Source organism: Rhea pennata, chromosome 17 (genome assembly GCF_028389875.1).
Source record: "Rhea pennata isolate bPtePen1 chromosome 17, bPtePen1.pri, whole genome shotgun sequence".
Lineage (NCBI taxonomy): Eukaryota > Metazoa > Chordata > Aves > Rheiformes > Rheidae > Rhea > Rhea pennata.
In genome coordinates, this window is record NC_084679.1 from 9,034,921 (window position 1) to 9,054,581 (window position 19,661).

At 35.6% G+C, this 19,661-nt stretch overlaps 1 protein-coding gene across 1 annotated transcript in view; it reads right to left on the bottom strand.

The window, feature by feature from the left end:
- Positions 1-11,003: 11,003 nt before the first annotated feature.
- Positions 11,004-19,661, bottom strand: part of TANGO2 (transport and golgi organization 2 homolog) — a 39,876-nt gene continuing 31,218 nt past the window's right edge. Inside the window, exons 7-9 of the mRNA XM_062590234.1 lie at positions 18,081-18,234; positions 15,341-15,445; positions 11,004-13,206 (exon numbers count right to left, since the gene is read on the bottom strand). Of these exons, the coding sequence (XP_062446218.1) occupies positions 13,086-13,206; positions 15,341-15,445; positions 18,081-18,234 (380 nt within the window). The 3' untranslated portion in view covers positions 11,004-13,085. The remainder of the gene's footprint in view (positions 13,207-15,340; positions 15,446-18,080; positions 18,235-19,661) is intronic.

Below are 19,661 nucleotides of genomic sequence, written 5' to 3' on the forward strand. Positions count from 1 at the left end.
GGACTGTGTTTCATGCCATAGGTACCAAGTACTTAACTATAATCAAATGTTAGGGCTATTGTTTTCAGGCACAGCTGCTAAACAATTACACTCAAATATCATGCACATATTCTATGTCAAGTTATATGTACAGATGAATGTGTATGATACGTACAAATGAATATTTGCTGCTCTAATTCGAGTATAATTTGACAGTGAATTTTCTTTCTCCATTCCACTCCCCCACCCCCAAAATCTCAAAAATACAAAACTAAAGTAACTTTATACTGATACTTTTGTTTTTCCTATGATGTTGATTTTGATTCAGTATAGTCAATGATGAAAGAGGCAACCTGGTAATTTAAGTGTATCAAAATAATGCATCAACAGCTTAATCACTTACAGTATGATAGCATTCACTATTACAGTTTTCGTTTCATTTCCAAAATCAATTTCAGGACCCCCATGATAATGAGGGAATATAGTCACCTGATGGCTTTGAGGTCCCTAAATATCTTTTAATTCATCATTACAGGCTTCTGCACTCAAGACAGTATTTTAGAGTGTTTTTTAAAATGATGACCACTTTTATTAGAACTACTTCAGAATGCATATTTAAGAAATACTTGTAGCTTGCAAAACAGCCATTTACATTGAGTTTCACCCTTCAAAGCATAAGTCATTAATACATAATTTGTGCTAACATGTTGACATTTGCTGTAAACTGTGCACATCAAGTCACCTTAAATTGCTAACATTGTGACAGAAAACAAGAGGATTGTCCCTTTCAAATAATATAAGGATATGCAAGTATCATTACTCATTTACATCTGACTTATGTAACTTATATACTTCAGTGCAAATTTCAGTTGTAACATGTTATCTTCTGCCATGTACAGTATTTTTTCCATGTGCACAAACTGCAACATTTGAGTTAGGATCAGATTTTCATGTAGAGATACAAGATATTAAAATGCACGTAGTGCTTCAGAAGCAGTTAGTTTTTCATTTTGCATCAGTTTTCAGATAATCATAATATTACGACTTAATGCAATGATGCAACAGCTGTATGTTGTACAGCTGACAACATACAACAAAATGTATTTCTAACCTTTTATAAGCAAAATTGTTTTTAAACAATCCAGTACTAAAACAATGGTTTCAGCAAAATAATAAAATTAAAATGGTTAAGTCTTTAACTCAGAAGGCCTGTATGACTTACTATCTCAAACCAGTTTGAGAAAGCTAAAATAGTGTTCTATGCAAGTAAGTAAAGCTACTTTGAAAGAGGACCGCTTTCTGCAAACACTAGTCCAATACCTCAAAAGGCAAAGAGGGAGGAAATCCAATACATTGAGAAATAACTTAGGTTGGTCATCTGTACAAAAATCTACCTACAGCCCACATATTGCTATAAGCGCAAAACTTCAATAGTTAGTGCAGCTACAATTAAAACAGTACATCTTTTGCTAGGTTACTCATGCATGCTCAAGTTTTCCAGCCTCAGTTATCAGCAGATCAAAAAGCAACTGAAATAGGTTGCATCTCTGGGATGACCAAATTGAAATACCTTAGGGAGATTTCAGTCTTGTTCTCACTGGAAAACCATATTAGAATATAGATTAAGGAACACAAACATGAATAGTAACTAGGCCCAGATTAATGAGAGACTAAATAACTTAAGACCCCTTCTCCATTCCTCCCCCCCTTCCCCCTGTAGGTAGGGCCAACTGATGTGGAACACACTCCATCTCCCAAATCAGAGACTAAGCTTGTCTTGTATAGGCGGCTTTTAGTATGAAGTCTTAAACATGAACTGGAGTATTGCCAACCTTGCCCTGCTGCATCTGTTCAACAGAGGAAATCATAGAGAATTAAATCTATTTTGCCACATCTGACAAGTAGTAAATTCACCTGAAAATTTTTATTCTCTGGACTTCTAACAAGGCTTCTCAAACACTTGCACAAAAAACCTCTATCTTACATTCATTTTGGAATTAATTGTGGGGGGGGGGGAGGGGGCTCCACCTGCATAGGGCAGCTTGCACAGTCAGAATCCATAATAGTATCAGGAATTATCATCAGCAAAAACCAGCTCTGAAGAACAAGGACATTTTCATATACAAGACAGAGGAAGGTTGGTATCTTACACACAAAACAAAGCAAGTCCACAAGGAAAAGTAACTAGATTTCCTAATAAAGTTGACTGACTGCATTCAACAGAATGAAGATTAGGTGGAGCCAGTATCTTTTGCATATTGCTAGCAACAATGTCAGTAAATGCAGTTCATGCTGTGCTGTTCCAAAAGTGAAGTATACTGGAAGAAAAAATTTGCTCATCCTGCAATCTTTTTTTGCAAAGCAATTATTTTACCACAATATATTTAATTTCTTAAAGTTGTGAAACATATACAAATTAATAACCTATCCTTCCAGACACTTTACTAAACAAGGCATAAAATGTATGTAAAAGGTATGAAACAGATGTGCATGTATTTCACAATGTATCTTTTTAACCTCATGGAAGCTATAATGACCAGATTAACTATAATGACCAGTCACTCTGCAGTGTGCCAATTTGCACTCAAAGATCTGGATGTACATAAACAAAACTGCTCCCTAGTAATGTTATTAGAGCAGACAATTTTTTAATCTAAGTGCTCTTTAGGCGGTTTGTTATATTCAGTACTTGCATTTCAGCCATCCTGGACAGCAAGGGAGAGAAGGTGATTCTAGCCTAACTATAGGCTAATTACAGACTTCTGTAGCTCCACAAAAATTAACCTTTGAACTTCAGCAGAGAAATAGTTCTGCAGAGACTGTTTCCAGTATGCCCAGGTGCCAGGGAGAGGCACATCGAGGCCCAGAGCGGAAATGACTGACTTTTCTGTGCATCAAAGGAGCACTCCAGATAAAGCTATGTAAAAAGGAACTCTGAGATAGCTCTCAAGCATAGAAAATTAAGTAAAATACAATTAATACAATCACACACCAAAAAAATTAATGGGAAAGTTACATATGTAGGAATGTAAGAAGTGTTGCAATTTTTTTGTTATGTTTAATTGTATTAAGGGCATAATTCAAACTACATCAGCATTCAACAAGATTCTTTCCACGAAGTTCAGTGAGATTTCTCAGGTTCCAAGGATGAGTCTGAGGAATTCACATGCCACAGAGGCATCTCAGGTAACACAAATGACTTCACTTAATTCAGATGTGGTGTGAATTCTGTGCACATTAAATTAAATGCCCAGCTCCCTAAGGAAACATTATAATACAGACTTTTTTCACAACTCCTCAAAAGGTTCATGACATCCTACTTCAGGCATCTAATATAGTTTGCCCATAAAGGAGAGAAGCAGGTTCTTAAGTGTTCAGAGTCAGATAAGACTTCCCATTGATTATATTAAGAAAGGTTAGATTCCCCGCATAGATAGTGAAGTTAAATGCTTACAGTTAAAGCATATGATAAGCACTGATAAGTAAGGCTGAGATTTTCTCCCAGTTTTGAGATGCAATAAGTCTCATTCACCAGAGAATGATAAATCCATAGAAGTTTTAAATGGAGACAGCAGGTGTTAGAAAAATAGGCACTGTCATTACACACTAAGGCAAAATTAGCCAAAACAATTTGAATGGGAAGAAAGGAAGCTTAAATCTGTTCACATTAAGTCTTGTACAAAATATTTATGGCTTTTTTATTTTTAAACCAAAGTCTGCTCTCCTCATCTAACCTGTCAGTAATCACGCGACAGCCAAAGATGTCAAGGGAACTCCATGAGCAAGCTCAGATCAGTCTCCTAATATCAAGGGGGAGGTTGATTGTTAAAGATGATCAAAGCAGACACATCCTTAGGTTCTGTGCTGCTGGGGAATTCTTTGCACTGTCTTGCACTTTGGCATCTATGCAGATTTAAGGCAAACTAAATTGTGTTGTTATGAACCTGTGTTGTCTAGAGATGCGTATCTAACCTCTAATCTTTGCATTGTAGAAGATTTAACTGACTGGTTAAAGGTTCAGATTTATATATACACACACATGTGTATTTTAAAAAAACATTACTAAGGTGAGACATGATGACTAGGAGGTCAAATAAAAAATAGTTCCTCCCTCTGACAACCCACAAGTTGTATCCTAATTCAAATTAATATTAATGACCTCCAGAATTTCTTCCCACATAAACTGCTTTAATGATTACATTCCAAGCTATTTGTATATGGAATGTCCTTGTGGTAAATGCACCTGGGTGCAAAACGGGTCTGAATTCCTGTCTGCTATACAGTTTAAGTGACCTTGGGCAAGTCACTGTAATTATCAACTCAGCTATCACTTTAGCAGAAAATTTGCAAGGTGGATGCAGCTGCTGTGAGAACATGAGACTTGTACAATGACAAGACAAAAAATGGCAGATGAAACTCAGTGATCATGACTTATTTCTTCTCTTAAAAACTCTAAATCACATTGGTACCTCTACAGCTGAGTTATCTTGATTCACTTCTTGGGAAATACTCAGATCTCAAGAGCCTTCTCAGTCCTGCAAACCTTCATACCAAAACTAGATTGCAGAAGTCACTGCTAAGTAGCAATCTCTGCAATTGGACCTGGGTTGGCACTGTTGTACAGAGACTGCAGCTGCCCTTGCTTATTCTTGATTTATAGAACTTACTAGGGCTGAAAATCCTGCATTTTTAAATACATTAACTTTATGTATAAGAATAAGAAAGAAGAACTTAAATGATAACTATGTGGGTCAGGATACAAGTTTTAATACTTTGCTTTCTATATGCCCTTCCATCCAAATTGATTCAAAGTACTCTTCTGGAGTGGATAGTATTCATCTGCCATTTATACAGACAAACTTAAGCATAAAGGAAAACAATCTTCTGAGCTAGTCACAAGCCTGCTTTCACTTCATGCATCTCTGTGATATGCTTCTGTTCAGTTATTAAGCTTACCCAGCAAGTCAAACCTAGTTTTCAAGAGCTATAGCAGTCTTCCATTGACAACCAATTTTAGGTATTTCAGTTTCTCCTAAACTTCTCCAATCACCGACCTCTGTTGGCTCTCAATTTTTCTTGCAAGCCATTACATACTATGACATTTTAAATCCAAGCCTGCATGGTAACAAGCATTGTTTGTTATTCCACAGAATTGCTGTGAACTACAGCTAAGAAACCCGCTGTTCCAAGGCTTAAGCTTAGTCTAATGGTGCTCACACTCACATGTGACTCAGAAGCATAATCCATGTGCAGTTGGACTTAGGTAAGCAAAACTGTCAGGACCTTACTGCTATTTTAAGATTGCTTTGCCAGTCTAACACACACATAGTATACCAAGAAAGTACTCAGGCTGGGCTCGCACAATGTATTACTGAAGAGAAAGTTTGCAACTGCCATAGCATAAGGATATCTGCACAACATGTCATAAATGCTGCACCTACAGGTAGCACCAGCCAACATGTGCAGGTTTGTAAAGCAGAATAGTTGGGGTCAAGCACCTCATGTCCACACTACATAAATTTCAGGCAGTTTTGCTTCAGACTAAACCTGGCCTGGTCCCATAGCCTGAATGCACATTACCAGTTGGCGTGCATTCCTGACACACCTCTTCCAGTTTAGTTTCATCCAAAAGCAATCTATTCCCTGCGATCTGAAATAGCTCTGCAATGTGAATCAAAGCACAGTAAATAAGCGACTTCGATAGTCCCTTAGTAGTACATTATTAATCCAAACTAAAACACTAGTGTAGACCCATCTGTAGAAAAGTCCCATTATGCATGCATAAGTGCAAACAGGGCTGGGACAAGCTGCAGATGGAAGCAGGATTATAGTCAGGCTTTCCTCTGTTCCCTCTGCAAAATTTTAATCCCATCCCATCCTAACATAACTGCAGAATCAGCATTCACAAAAATGAAGTAGAAGACACTTTAAGAACAATACTAACAGTAATCAGCATACATGTAGATTTCTCAGACTGAGTTAAAAAAAGACATGCTGAAGAATTTTTCAGTGGACCTAAGCACTCAGCATCTCTGGGCAGCAGAGGGTATTGCAAACAAGAACTGTACCCTACGTATTCTTACCTCTCTCAAGTATTTGTTGATCCTAGGGAAAAAAAAAGTCTCAAGTATTTAAAAGTTCACTTACTATCCCAGAAATATGTCTGCTCTGAAGAGCATGTACAAGTCATCTAAGGGACAGAAGTCAAACGTTACAGCAATACAAGAAGTCCTGTAATCATTGACAGGACAGTTAATTACTCTCTATGGGAGCCATTCAAATGAGATGTAACAAATATCAGATGAATAAATATATTTGATTAACACCTTGGCTCTATAGTTATTTTTAATGTCCATTTACAGTAAGAGCTAGTAGGGAGGGAAAAAAATACTTCTCATTCACATTTTTCTTGGAAGACCACACACTTCAAGGCAAAAACCTCAGTTACTGAATACAAATTATAAGCTTGTACCATGAGAAGTGTCACAATTCGCTCAATATTCTCCAGTTTATGACTTAATTTATGTTAATTAACATTTGAAAAGTGATGTGGTTTCCTCCAAACAGAAGCAATGTGTTTACACAACCTGGTAAGTTACTGGCCAAGGTTGGTGTTCTGCCTGTAACAGCTAGGCATGTCAGGTGTTACCAGTGAAAAACACTTCCTCAGTCACTAGAGACAAGCTTGTAAAACACTCAATTGCATTAATAGGCACTGCCTTTTTCAGAGGCCACTAGAATAACAAGCTTATAAAATACAGTTTCATAAGCCCAGTTCAAACTCAGAACATGTTACTGAGAATATTTAAGCACATACTATCAAAAATATGCTGAAGTCACATTAATTCAGAGCAAGTTGAATGAGGACAAAGAATGCTTCTAAGTGTTCATTTAAAAGCTGGCTTATGCATATTTTTAAATTCTTTCTTAAGTCGCTATTACGTAATTGCAATTGCATAGACCAAATACACAGCAGTATCATTAGACCCCTGAAATACAGCTTTGTATTTCATATTTATTTTAGTAAATAACATGTATCCTACATAAATTACTTCCACAATAGTTATTTCTACGCTATTCAAAATAATTTAATAAAGTCCAGATCCCATGCCCATCAAATCATTTCAGCTGTAGCAGAAGTTACCTCTGCAGGGGTTTTTGGGGTGGGGAGTGTTTTTGAAGGAATACATCACTGTGTCATTTCCAGATCAAAGTCTTTAGGAGAGAAACCAGGGCTTCATCTGCATTTTTATTATGTTTTAACAAAAAAATGAAAGTTTTGCTGCTGAAACTTTAAATAAGTAGTATTGTGATAATTCAGGTCAATATTTAATAAATATGCAAAGAAAATACAACAAAACTATCTGAAAATGAAATACATACGCTGAATAAACAGTGTAATTTTATCAAAGACATACAGATTATGGTTATTCTTTTCCACTTACCTTTTAAATTTAATGCCTTAATTGAAATCAGTATCAAGGATTCTTCCGCACTGCAGTCCTACTTGATTATTTTACATTTATTTTCATACCTTGTGTTCCAACCCTTTAAAATACACACTCCAGCTATACATTACAGAATTCTTACCTATAGTTACTTTGATACATTTGAATGCAAAATGTTAGAACAGATAACCCATTTTAAAAATGAATCTAAATTTGCCAATTTTCTTACAGATATAAAAATTACAATAGTCAAATCAAGCCACACAACACTTCATGTTTAGAATAAAAACCTCAGTAAAGTATCAATAAGCATTCCTGATGTTGTCCAGACATCTTAGAGCCATACTACCCATCTTTGTCCACTTGTAAAATAGCCACTTTTCCACTCAAGCTTTTATAGCTCTTCAGAGTATCTTTCAATGTAACAGATTTTTTTCATTATATTTGTTCTCTGCTAAATTAAGTATAGCCTTCTTTCCCAGTTTATTTCTCCAACTACTGATCCGTTTTTAGTTTGCATTTATTTTGCTCCATTTATTTCTGGTGCATAGACACCAATAATTTTATGTGAATCAGTAAACAGCTTGCTTTTTTACTCCTTCCCATAGCCTATGACCGTCTTAAATAGGTTCTAATTCTTGCCTAGTCTACAGTCTACTTGATATCAAAGCTTGCATTAAACAATTTTCCTCCCTTATGCATAATCTTTAGTGCTATATTCAGTTCTTATCTATTATTTTAAAAGATAGGGTAGATTTGAGTACTTTAATGTGGTAACTGCTTTTTCACTCAGATACAGCTCTTGATGCAAAATGTTCTCGAGATAGTAGCTTAATATATTTGGAGTGAGCTATATTCAACATTTGCTTCACTCTGCTCATCTTAACCTAAATTTCACAGCATGAGTCACACTGATGGGTTTTACAACTCAGTTAATTATACTGCTTTTACAGTTGATTACAAAATAGATTCTATTTTCACCAAGTCAAGACCATTTCCTAAGTTCTCAAAGAAAAAGAACACCATGTTCTGTTACATGAATCTGGATGATATGGAACTAATTCCTAGTAGTTAACATTCCACATAAATAAGGAATGTTTGTTAAGCCATAAATGCACATTATTCAGATTCTTTAGGCTAAATGTGAAGTGTAAGATGCTTTGTCTTATTATTGCTTTGTATTTCAAGGATTCATTTTGAAGTGACATTTCCTTATAATAACACAAAAACAATATTCAAAGTCATTTTTAGCATTTTGTCTCAATATTCAGTTAGGCATATTTGACTTTTAATAATAAATATCAGCTAAATCCTGATCATACTAGGAAGTCTGAAAGACTAGTTCATTCTCTAGACTAAGTTTTTCTTTCAGCAAAAATACTGAAAACAGTTAGCGAGGCAGGACAACTCAGCAACAAATTTCCAAGTATGCAGAACAATAAAGTAGTCTCAGCTTAGTGTAACAAGAAAGTCTCAAGTCTGCCTAAGATTCCGAGTTTTCCCCCAGTGAACTTGGTTTCTTTCCCTTTGAAAGCATTTTGTTTGCTTTTCACTAAAGCAGCACTGCTTTTGCTCTTTCACATTATTTGTTGAATCTGTGCTGCAATTATTTCTGCTTTCTTGTGAACCTGAACACCTCAAAGGACTTTTAACATATTTATCATTAAGCTCATTTTTAAAGGCCCTTAGTTATTATCCTGTTTGCCACAAACATTTCTTGATGCAAACCCCTAATTTCAAGACTAGTAAGCCAGAGCAAACATTTCTTTCTGCATAGTGAAGAATTAGCTGTGACAACTTCTGAGGTCTATTCATTAATAATCTCTTCTTTTTTTTTTGGTGGGGGGGGGATGCAAGGGGGAGGAGGTTTGCAGAGTTCCTCCTGTAGTTGAGTTGCCACTTTAACATTGCATGCTGGACAACTCCAGTGGCTGGTCTTCCCCAAGTAACTCTCAGTTTGAGAAGGATGCTGTGTAAAGCATTAAAACACACACCCTCCATCATTCTGCAAGCAAGAACATAACAGCTCCTCTTCTTTTAATACCTGGACATGCCAAGCTTTTCAATTTTGAAGGATCCACCTCCAGTTGGCAAAGGCAGCAGATTCTTGAGTACCTTGAGGTCATGGCAGGAGAGGGATGTTTGAGACATTGTTTCAGACACTGGCTGTTTGAGAACTTGTTTTCTACCTGCTTGGAACAGATCCAGTCAGAGGTAGTGACAATAGAGGACAGTTGCCTGTGGACGGGGAGATGGTGGGCGCACTCCAACAGAAATTGGAGACAATTTCAAAGGATTGATCACTATGACTTAGTCTGGGAACATTCCAGTCAGCACATTAACCAATCTGAAAAACAAAGCAAGACGCCCAAAGCCCCAGATACCACTCTTAAAAAGAAATATTTACTCATTTCTTACCTCAATTCACAATGGAGAATAAGTATAGGAAGAAAACAGTGAAGTTAAAGACAAAAACATGGGAAAAATATAGCACTCAAAGAAACTCAAAAAATAAATATCAAAAGCTGAAGTCATTGCAAAGCTTCATTTCTAGTGTCATGATCAGAAGGATTTTACTTCATCTCATTGCTCAAAGGCACATTAAGATCCATATTTGCACAAATGTACAATTTATTACTGTAACAAAAATTGGTCAGAATAACTTTATTCCAGTTCTAGCTTTAACACTCCTGTAAACAATTATGAAATAACTTTAAGTTGAATGGCTACAAATTTTAGAACCCCTATTACCATTTTTGCAGAAAAAAGTGAGTCAGAAAAGCTACTGCAAATTTAAAATTTTGAAAGCGTATTCTATATAAGCAAACCTAAAATGTCATACAGTAATTTCCTTTATAGTTTTAAAGTTGATATAAGATTTCCATTTATTTTTAAAAATACCTTTAAAAAAATAAAATACTTCCCTTAATGTTATCTACAATTGACTTTTTCCAGTGGATTCATTGCAACTATAATTATCACAGAAAATACCAGCTTATGCACTTTTAAAATATCTGATCATTTCTATGGGAAAGCACAACTTGCTGTTATCTACATGGCAGCCCTTGCTCTGTTCCCACTAAAGCCAATAGCAAAACTCTCATAAGTTTCAAAAAAATAGTTCACTTTATTAAGTGATACTTACAATACTATAGTCTGACATAATAAGAGAACATTAGAGGTTTGGGCTCTTTAGGTTTTGTTTGTTCTAGCAGGAGAAAAAACAAAGCCTAGATTTTGAATTTTAAGCACACAAAATTACACTAGAATCAGCTATTTTCACATCTAAGTTCTAACTTGCTTCTCTTTTGCCTATAAATAAAGATGAAGGATAAATATTGATCATTATAGGGCTACTGAAAAACTAAGGTTTATAAATGGTTTCAGAGTAAAGGAATTTTATTTGTCATTTAGGAAATATGCTTAAGTATGTTTTGTTCTAATGTACAGTGGTATTTTTTTATTAAGATACAAAAAAGGTTGATATGCGAACTGAGCAAATTAAAACTGAGTTTTATTTTTAAATATGCGCTTGTCAAACTCAAATGTAAGACAGCAATAGCTATTTCTTCGCAATTCAAATTAATAGGTTTTTTATTTATACAAGTATACAGTGTAAATGGTCAAAAAAGACTATTTCCTACAGCTCAGGAAGTGAGCATCCAGGTGACTTAGTTTTAAACCAAGCACATCCCCAACAAGACACAAACATAATGAAGTTTGTATTTAACAGCATCTCATAATCTAGGTGTTCAAGAAGTCATTTATACAGTCCTGTATCAAGAAAGTATTTAAGAGCCTGTGACTAGACATGGAATTAGCTCTAATATCTAGAAATTATTTCAAGATGCAAAAGAAATCACCGAATGAATAGTGCTTTGGTATCTCCTGGCAATTAAAAGCCTGGAAATGGCCTTTCACAGTACTCCCTTACTTCAGTGAGAAGTTTAATTTACCTCTTCCCTCATTACACAGACACACACACACACACACACACACACAGAGGTAAGAAGGCTGGAATACAGACTTGAATACATAAAGGTGCACATCTTTGTAGATTGTATCAGAAATGCTGCTACTTTGTAATCATTTCTTCATAATCATAGAATTATAGAAAAATACATTCAGCAAGTAGGAGGAAAAACACTGTGATCCATTACCAATTTAAGATGTAGCACTCAAAATAATTCAAAGTGGAACAGCAGCAAAACAACTTAGGGCAAGATATCATCATATTAGTTATAGTCTATCACCTACAACTAGCACTAAATAATTGGAAAGAGCACACATTTAAATAGCTTTATAATTCAGTTGTTTGAATATAGTGCATCTTAATATCCAATTTTTCAGCAATAATGTCACTTTACAACAAGTATCTATTTTACTAAAAAAATGAGCAGTCACTCCAGCTTTTGACATATTATACCAATAAAGAAATAAAGCTAAAGTTGCACACTTACGGAAAAGCCTGATAAATGTAAACTTCACATTCAGTTTCTCTTTGCAAATAGATATCTAGTCCTTATCTGCCAGCTGGGGAAGAAAAAAAAACTAATATTGCTAGCTAGACTTCCAAAAAATAAGATGTCACAATATAGACCATTTTATACCCTTCAAAAATAAACTAATCTACTTCTATGATTTTTTAGTTCTACTGAATAAAACTGAATAGACACTGAACTGCAATTTCATATCTACTCTCAAGTCAAGTTTTAGAAAATTTAGAAAAAAAGATGTATGGCTGAACTATTTATAGGAAAAACAAACTATCTTTCCCTCCCACAAGGTAGGGCACCATGGCATAGCCGAAAAGCTTGTGTTATTAAAACATTTAATGCTGCAAAGATAACATACATTCATTTACTGCACATAGGGATTAGCTTTACAATCATAAAGTTTTATGCTCAAGAGAAAGCAAAATTTTGTAAAACCTTCAGATAGAACAATAAAAGGAGCAAATGCATTTCCCCTCCTCTGAAGTGGAGAGCATTTAAGATTCCCTTTAAAACAATTTTAAAGAAAGAAAAACAGTAACTTCTGTCTTGGGCAAAGATGATGGCCTTACCTCGGAGGCAGAGTGATAGAATAGACAGCCTCATGGTCCTGACCCTATTTTCCATGACTTCTCAACACTGGTTCAAGGCATCATATTATACCGTTGTCTCGGTACATGAAATAATTAGAAATGGCTATATAGAACTGTTCAGCTGGTTTCTTTTATCCTCTATGTGCAAAAGCAAAATCAGTAATTTTTAGACAGAACTACATTCTGAAACTTAACACAGATTCTCCAAGACGCTATATACACCTTCAGCTCCAGTTGAAGTCAAAAGAAATTAATAGTATGCAAGAATGTCACTGAATCAGACGTATCAATACTGATACTTTTCATTAGTACTTACGATTTTGAGCTAGGAAACTAAATCAAAAAGTCACACATTCAGAAGTATTTTTACATAAGTCATTATGCAGTATAAAAACAGTTTCCTTGGTTTTATGCAAAGTATTTGGGAACCTGATAGGGTGTGCTACTGGTCTAAACAAACTTTTGCTTTCCTTGCTATTTCTTGCTTCTGGAGCCTGGTATAAAACATTTACTGGAGTATAATGGCTTGTTCTCTCATTGCTTTTATTAGAATCCAATCCAATGGAAAGTTGTTAAATTTGTAGTTTGAATTCATAGGTGCTTGTTTTCCACTGGTTGACATCTGCATTGATCATGTTGCGCTCTGTGAAAGTAACCTCTCCTTCTGAATCAATGAGAATGACTGTGTTAGTCCTGAAACACATGAAGGTAAGAGGTTAAACCTTGTCTCTGTTACCCAGGTTCAGAAAGACCCCCAACACCACCCTGATGTTAATTCATTTTTCTCTTGACCACATCATTGCAGTAAGCAGGGTAAAAATCACCCAGGCAAGTTCAAACAGGCATTTTCAGTCTCCTGCTCTCTCCACTGCTCTGATTCTCTGTTGCACTTCAGGAAACCCAAATACAAAGCTGCAAGTTTACAAACAGTATGATTAAAAGGTTAAATTTTTGTTAGTGCCAAACATGCTCAAGTCATATGTAGCACGAAAGTAAGTTTTACCTGATGGTACACACACACTCATGGTTATTTACATCAGAATTACCCCTTCATTTTTCCTTTCAGATGTGTGCTTTAAATTTAAACATCATTAATTGTTATCCCAGGACACCAATGCAGTCACACAAAAACTTTTCTCTTTAGGAACAGGTATTTCTAAACAGAAAATTGCTTTCATGAAAAGCAGATTCTGCTCATGCATCTGTACCACTTTGTCAGTGGATTTTCTACATATAAGCGGCCATTTTTCTATGGACAATTCAGTATCCTGCCAGAAACAGACAAGTGGCAGGAAGTATAATCTTCCTACCATCCTGACTTGGTGGTCAAGTCATTTCATGGTTCTTCACATATAAAAAAGTGAGCTCAATTTCCTAAGAATATTGTGATGCGTAATTAACAATCTCTATACACTAAACCATGTAGCTAATTGAAAATCAGCCTAAAAGCATGTGCATAAATTAAAACAGGAGGAAAGATTTGAAATATAATGTTAATGTACCAGTAGATCTTACTGATCTACTGAGTTACACAGAAGTAACCCTATTTCCTTTGTAATAAGTAGACTGCAACCTGTGAACCAAGCAGAGGGGACTTTTTTTTTTGTTTTAAGGCTTCAGTATACCAAAATTATTGTTTTTGCATACATTTTATGAAGATGCTCAATTTTTGCAATGCTTTTTGTCAGAATTCCAACTTAAAAATACTTATGGAAATGAGTGCTCTCTGCTTAACAATACAATGGGAATGCTATGATTGACTAGTACAACCACTGTCTGACAAAAATCATTAACAACCCTTTGAATTCCCTATAAGCAGCAACTGGTTGACCTATAATTTTGACCTGCTCAGGATTAAATGCAAGATTCACCTATCATCATCATCATCAGCTGTAGCAAAACAGTCTGGACAGAAAGCAAGAGTATCTCAGAACAGCAGCACCAGTTAGGAGAAAATGAAAATACATGTTCTTTTGAACAAGAGTAATGGGTTTTTAACATATGAAAATAGCACCTAGCTATTAAAATGATGTGCCTAAATAGCCTCTAATATAGCTTGCTATGCAGATGACATACTTCCATCTCTTCAGAAAGAAATCTCTTCTGCAACTGCTCAGATATAAAAGGTAACCAGGAAGACCTGGGGATTTTTGTTTTGTTAAAAACAAAATTTTGATGCTTTCTATGTTTTGGTATGATCGAAGTTTGAGGGGGTCAGATCTGGTAGTATACTGTGGAATCAGGATTTCAGTTTGACAATATGCAAGCGATAGATGGAAGATCCTGGCATTCCTTCAAATCAGACAATTCAGAGATGACAAAGGTAGCTGACAAGCTGCCTGTGGAAATATGAAGTGTTCTTGTAGTTTACACAAAACATGATAACACTTGCAGCTTAAAGTAATTCAGTGTTGAAGATAAGAGAAAAGTGAAAGAAGAAAGGGAGGACAACATGGTTGGGGGGTTCTGTATGGCTTTCAGATAAACGAACATGAGTAAACAAGAAAACTAATTTCAAGAAAAAATAGCTAGAAGAAATGAAATGGTAAAAATCCTTTGTATTTTAGAATTGTATTATCTTGTCCTAGATAAACTGGGGTCATCATACTCCCCCAATAAAAACCATAATGCAGCTAATGTTAAACATTTTAAGCACAATTTAAGACACCACAATATCAAACAAGGAAACACTTCAGTAAATTATGCTTGATTGATATCTGAATAAGTTTAAAGCAGTCACTGGAGAGCTAAAATTTATGGCAGCATAATTTTGATGCCAGATAGGCTTTTATCCAGTACACATCCATTTCTGACTATGAAGTTTTACCTTGTTCCATAGCCAGGACATCGAACACACACAGCTGCATATTTGTTCAATATAGGACGTATGTAATCCCTCCCTTGGTCTTCAATTGCAGGATCTGGTAATTGACTGTAAAAAAAGATTTATTTTTCCTACATTAACACATTCCCTGCTCATGTGCTAAGCTGTGTATTGACTGTATGATAAACATCAATAGTAAGACCAAAAAGGAGAAAAATGTCAGTTGAGACTGAAGTATGAAGAGAACCAGAAATAAAACCATTTGTCAGCTCTTTTCCACAGAGAATCTTTCAAGATCTGGAACTTTCATCTCACTGTAAGAAATATATATATATATATTTTTGGCAGGTTTTTCACCTTCGTTATTTCTTTTCTGTATTCTACCTCCCCAAAGGTCTTGAATAAAACTTTCATGATCAAGTAATATGAGGCACATTATACAAGCAAGCATTCTTCTAGTTAGACTCCAGCTTTTTTTGTGTTGAACAAAGATCTCTTCTTTCTGCAAGCTTATTTATAATATCCGGAAGATACCTAGGACAGCCCATAACATTTCTTGACAGATATTCCTATCAAAGCAAGGAAGGTATTTAGAAATATAATCTACCATATACTAAAGTGTATCAAACTTCATTTGCTGTAATTAATTAGGTATCAGCACTTCACAGAAGAAATGCTAAGGTCACAGGGGTTACTGTGGGGTTGCAGCAATCTTACAGTGCTGACTTCCCGTTCAGATCACCAAAACATGGTGAAACTTCCTATTTCAGAAATTAAAGATTCTAAGCACACAGTCCAATTTAGCTAACTAGAACTATAGCAAGTTCTTGGCTTTGATTTTAACCCCTTTCCATCTCCAAGAGATGGCCATGTTTCTGCCTTCTAGAACAGATCCAAATGAATCCATTTCCATTAAAAACAAATGGCCAAGTTCAGCAGCCTATAAACTGTATGGAAAATGCCAGGGAAGAGGGCAGGAATCAACTGATTGATTCAGCCCCACTTTTAGAGAGTCCCCTGATCAGAGGAGAACAATTTGACATACTGTAACCGACCTTTAAACCCAGCTATGTTCACTTTCTTTGTTGTTGTGGTGAAGATGACCTGTGGTTGCATGCCTGAGGGAGCAGCAAAGATAGGTGCAGTTTCAACATGAACAGAGCAACTAAACTGTTCTCACTTTTTTATTAGGTACATAGCTGGAACATATCACAATGTCATGGAGAAGGTATGTATTGTGGGAGACTTCAGCCTGTGAGAACCACAAACCTCTGTCTCCTACTCTACCCTTGGTACCCTGTGTGTTCTATGCCCTTTCCAGCTTAATGGCCCAAAGCAGTTTTAATGAGACAGAAAAGAGCTGCGGCGCTTCCCTGACACTATAGTGAAAGGTAGGTCTGAAGCAGGACAGAGGGGCTAGGGGACAAAAATCTGTATCTAGCAGGAAGAAAGGGAATTCTAAGAGTTTAAAAAAAAATCATTGTACACACTTAATCCTTCATTATACACAAAATCACATAAAGTCACATGCAATAAAATTTTTAGAAGGTTCACCAAGTTAGTGCATAAGAAGCACATTCAATATTTATTAGGAAAAGATCATTTGCTCCTGAAGTCTACAAAAAATTATAATAGCTGATTTTAGATTTAGCTTTAAAAACTGCTTTTTATAAGTAAATATTCCTATTTTATAGCAGTCAGGTGATTTTATACATGATCTTACTGAATCACTGAACATTAAGGGAAGATTTGGACCATATTGTATCCCATATATATGTGTATATATATATTTTTTTAAACTAATAAAGAGTACAATGTAACCAATTTTTTGAAAAGCATTTGTACTTTTGAATGGGTACTATTTAAAAAAAAGCAATTAAATTTGCTTAACAGGCTTGCCAATTACTACTCAATGTTAAGATTCCTAAATTCTTACATAAATATTTTGTGGCATTTTTCAGAGCTTCAAACACAAGAATGTTGGCGTTAAATCAATTGGAAAAAAAGAATCTATGTACAAGAAACACCTCTGTTGCTTCTCTGATGGTAGGCACAATTATGAAAGTCCTATTGACTGCATACAGCATCACTTCTACCCAACTCTCCTGTTGGATAGGCCAAAGTCAGGCTAAATATTAAAATAAGTGGACAGTAAGCTCTGAGCACATCCCTTCCTTTAGACAGCACCTCTTCTACCCCACTCCATGCCTGGACATTTATGAGTTTAAGTTCACTGTGCAGCCAATGAGTGTAGAAACTTCACTTAGATATTCCAACTTATCCTTTCGGAACTTCCTTGACCACAGAAACCTGAAGTTAAAGTGGAAATATTCCCTGATCACCTATATATAGTAAGAAACAACCTTCACCTGGAGTCAGGCTCCACTAACCTTGTGGCAAGCAACTTATCCATCCTTTGCCTTGCACTCATTACTCTTACCATGAGAAGGGCAATCTTCAAGACAAAAGGGCACAGAAATCAGTATACAGTTTATGATTACCAAGTCTGCAGCAGGGTCTGCTGTTTAAGAATCAGTATTGTTGAAATGCTGTTTCTGAAAAGAAAGTACTACCTTTGCCCTTCATTACCCAGCTTTAGTCAATTAGTGTAAGGCAAAATGTTTTTTGTTTTGTTTGTTTTCTTTTTCTTTTTTTTTCTTTTTTTTTTACTCAAATTAGTTGAAGTAGAATTTTGAATTAGTCACATTGCATTTTAAGTAAACTCTTGGTATCATGTCCTTACGGCTCTTGATTATTCATCACAGTGAGGAGCTCCTGCACCAAGTCTTCTTTGGTAAGGTCTTGACTTCTCCTGATTACTTCTGAGAAAAGCTGCTTCCCATATTGAAGTTTCTTCCATGGTGTATCCAACAAAGAATTACTCAATCCATGTATTCCTATGCATTAGAAGAAAAGACTGATCTCTGGGGCAGATTAAAAGATGCAAATATACTACTTATTAAGCATTTTTCTGGACTAGAGAAAGTTTACATACATGTTATGCCAAGAAAATTCCTACGCAGTTTGAGGGGGTGAAAAATAAATGCTGTCTACAAGTTATTACTCATTCTATTGTCAAACTTCATTTTGCCTCAAGAGGTCTTTAACTATGTATCAAAAGGTAGTAAGTGATAAGTACAATCTCGACTTCCTTCAGTTAATTACAGCCTTCTACCCAGGAGTGTAACTTAATGAAACAACATAACAATTTCTCAACTGTATTGGATCATTACTTCCAAGAGTTTTATGAAGAGGGGGAAAAAACCCAACTCCCAATCCTCAACTTTAGAGTACTATCGCTCCTTTTTTTTTTTTTTAAACCACTGTTATTCATACAATATATGCCAGGGTGGGCAATCAGGTGAAGACAGCATTTTTTTAATCCAGAGTGCATGACTAATCGAAACATTAGGGCATTAAGTAACTTAAACAGAAAATAACTTATAATCATAACAACATTGATTTTATTTCTGCAAAGTAACTCTGATCCTTCAAGCTTTACATGTCCCAAAGCAATACAGCAGTCTGTAATAAGGCAATTACATGGTAAGTTTTAGGTCTAAAAGCAATAGTAAAGTGTTTACAGACCAGTCCCCCCATGGACCACTTCTAGCTGTACACATCCTGAATAATTTTCAAGGGGGGGGGGGAAATCAATTTAGTCAGAAAGGATGTTCTGGTGATTTAGTTTTCAGGTACATATTTCACAAATTTTAATGCAATCCAAATTATTCCCCAGCTAATCTTCCTATCAGTAGGTATGCTATAAAACATATGGCCCATTCCTAGACAAGAGACCAGAGCTTGTCCGCATCTCACATTAGGCTGTGCTTCAGCATTCCTCTGTGCTAATATCCAGTAGTTTTACAGTTTTATTCTAATCCATATTTAGAGTAATTAATTTTAGCCTCTATTCTGGTACATTATGAAAAAAGTATAGAATCATAAGTTTTTGCAGTCCAGTCTTTTCCAGCTTATATTAATGACACTTTTTCTGACTCACGTTATTCTTACGAAATACTACCAAGCAACATTCAATGACAACAATGAGTTTTTTCTTAATGGTGCCGTGTATTTCCTGGCCATAATTGAAGAGAATAAGCACAGAGATTACCAAAATCTAGCTCTCCCTTAGGCAGCCATATACACAGAATTTTGCTGAAGCAAAACAGAAACCAGCAGATACCTTTTATTTGTGATGTAGTTTCTCATTATCATATTAAAGTACTATTTTTCCACCTGTACAACACACGAGGACTTCATGCTCCAAGACTGAACAGGTTTATTTCTAAATCAATACCACCACACCACTTGTATAGAGGTT